The sequence below is a fragment of the Montipora foliosa genome, chromosome 3 (genome assembly GCF_036669935.1).
Source record: "Montipora foliosa isolate CH-2021 chromosome 3, ASM3666993v2, whole genome shotgun sequence".
In the NCBI taxonomy this organism is placed as follows: Eukaryota; Metazoa; Cnidaria; class Anthozoa; order Scleractinia; family Acroporidae; genus Montipora; species Montipora foliosa.
The window spans coordinates 52,883,893-52,886,392 of NC_090871.1; the positions used below are offsets into that span (position 1 = coordinate 52,883,893).

Consider the following 2,500-nt stretch of genomic DNA (forward strand, 5'->3'; position numbering starts at 1 on the left):
GATACATTTGAGTTAGGGTTCGCAAAGGCAATAGACATCGTAATCTAGATAACATACCTACAGCTCTGCTAACTTTTGTAACGAGAAGGTTTATGTGTGATTTCCAATTTAAATCTTGATCTATCAGAATATCAAGATATTTCACATATTCTTTACATTCCAGTTGGGCGTATACCCTTTTTGGTTATCCAGAATCATTATTTTTGGTTGAAATGAAAGAAACTTTTTGATGGGGGCGAAAAATTACAAAGTTTCACTTCTTAATATTAAACCTTAGTTTATTAGCTGTTAGCCAATCTGAAAGTTTCATTAGCTCAGCATTTACATTTAATTCAAGAGTTTTAAGGTCCTTATGCGCATAAAGTAAACTGGTATCGTCAGCAAATAATAAAAACTGAAGCAATTCAGAACAAATAATGATATCATTTGAATGTCCAAATTAAGAATAACAATGAACCTAAAACGGATCCCTGCGGAACTCCACAAGGTGTGTTTTGTTTGTCGGAAATACTTGATCAGACATGTGTTGTTTGCGTACGAAAATTCAAGTACGAATTGCTTCTGCAGCAAAATATCGTGGTTCACAGTGTCAAATGCTTTTTTAAGGTCAATAGAATTCCACACGAAAACAATATTTGGTCCATATTATTAGCTATTATTCTGGACTGCGTTTACCATATCGAGTGTTGCATGTTGAGTCGCATGTCCTTCCCGAAAACCACAATGAGAGGAAGTAAGAATGTTGTGGCTATTCAGGTACGATTTCAACCGTAAGTACATTAATTTTTCGAAAATTCTATTAAGGTTAGATAATAGTGAGATTGTTCGATAGTTATTTGGATCAGTCTCGTCATCATCAGATTTAAAAGCAGGCATGACTTTCGCAAACTTTAATTTCGAAGGGTATTTACCCAACTGGATAGAGATATTTATGATTTCTGCCAAGTGACTGCTATTGATACTTTTAGCGCACTTTAATGAAATTGTTGGAGAAGAATATATTCCATATGCCTTGTTACTGGGAATCGATACTATTTGGCTTTCAACCTCAGCTGGAGTCACAGGGGCAAAGAAGAATGACTTAAGATATCTAGTATTCTTATAGTAATCAGCAAAATGACGCGACGAAGAAGATAACTGTCTAGCTAATTTTTGGCCTACGGAAGCAAATTGTTTGTTAAGAATTAATGTTACTAATTTTACCTGGATTGCTTGTTATCCCCTCGTCTCTCACAAAGACTTCATTTGTGGTCAGTTTGCGGGGGATGGTACGGTATGAGGTAAATCATTGAAGAAACCAATCTGAGAAAACCTAGAAACATTTCCTTTCCCTTATTTCTTAACTCGTTCTTCACAAATTGAAGTTCAGTAACTGTAGGCTCTTCATGTTCACAATTCCATTTAACTAGAAGTTCTTTGTTGTTTTGTTTTTTGTTTTTTCTTAGCCTTGGCGGGACTCGCTCTGATATACGCACTGCAAACAATGGACAGCACTCAGTATGGTGTAGGAGCAGCTTCAGAGGTGGAAAACTTCATGACGTCAGTCGAACGGGTTATATCGTATACTAAAATCAATTCCGAGCCCGGCTACAACGTTGAGGACCGTCCTCCAGAGTCCTGGCCCAGTGAAGGAAGCCTGACCATAGAAGATCTTTCTCTGGTTTACTTTGAAGGAGGACCTCGCGTCTTAAGAGATGTCAACGTTCGTGTTTCTTCTAAGGAGAAGGTGGGAGTTGTGGGTCGCACAGGTGCTGGAAAGTCATCTCTCGTATCGGCGTTGTTTCGCATGCCTGATCCCCTAGGAAAGGTACGTTAATGATCAAGACGAGTGATATTTAATGGTTTTAAAACAGCTTAAAACCATTAAACAGAAAAGTTGTACATAATAAAAGCAGATACGCGCCATCTACTGAACAAAAGAAACGAGTTAATTTCTAAATGCAGACACAGGAACAAATACCTTTTGTCGAACTTAAAATAGCACGCTCCCCTAGAGAATTAGAATGGTCTTTAAATGAGTAGGAATGCAAATGTAAGTTCTGTAGCCTGATGATTGTCTAAACATGAAACTTGAAGTCGCTACGCTGTGAAGTTGTCTTTCTTCTAAACGTTATATTCGCTCTACTTCACGTATCGAGCACTCTGCGGCTAACTGGAACCCCTACTTACGCTATATATGTTTTTAACCGTACACTGCTTTTATATATATATATAAACTATATATATCCAAACCTCGAGAAGATAATTTAAATTTTTTATAGAGAACGAGGACGGACAACTTCGAGTGAAAGAAAATATATAGATACAGTAAAAATTCTTAAAATTTTATTAAATTTTTTATCATTTTAAGAATTTTTACTGTATGTATATATTTTCTTTCGCTCGAAGTTGTCCGTCCTCGTTCTCTATAACAATTTTAAATTATCTTCTCGAGGTTTGGACTGTGACAAAGCTTTTGCTTTCATGTCCAAATTGAGCACTCTACTGGGATGAGTCATTG

The 2,500-nt window shown here is 36.6% G+C and overlaps 1 protein-coding gene across 2 annotated transcripts in view; it reads left to right on the forward strand.

Annotated features, from left to right (window-relative positions):
* The window catches only part of LOC137997652 (ATP-binding cassette sub-family C member 4-like), a 43,298-nt gene that overhangs the window by 35,902 nt on the left and 4,896 nt on the right, over positions 1 to 2,500 (forward strand). For both annotated transcript variants that reach the window (XM_068843756.1, XM_068843757.1), the window contains exon 7: positions 1,446 to 1,807. In XM_068843756.1, the coding sequence (XP_068699857.1) occupies positions 1,446 to 1,807 (362 nt within the window). The remainder of the gene's footprint in view (positions 1 to 1,445; positions 1,808 to 2,500) is intronic.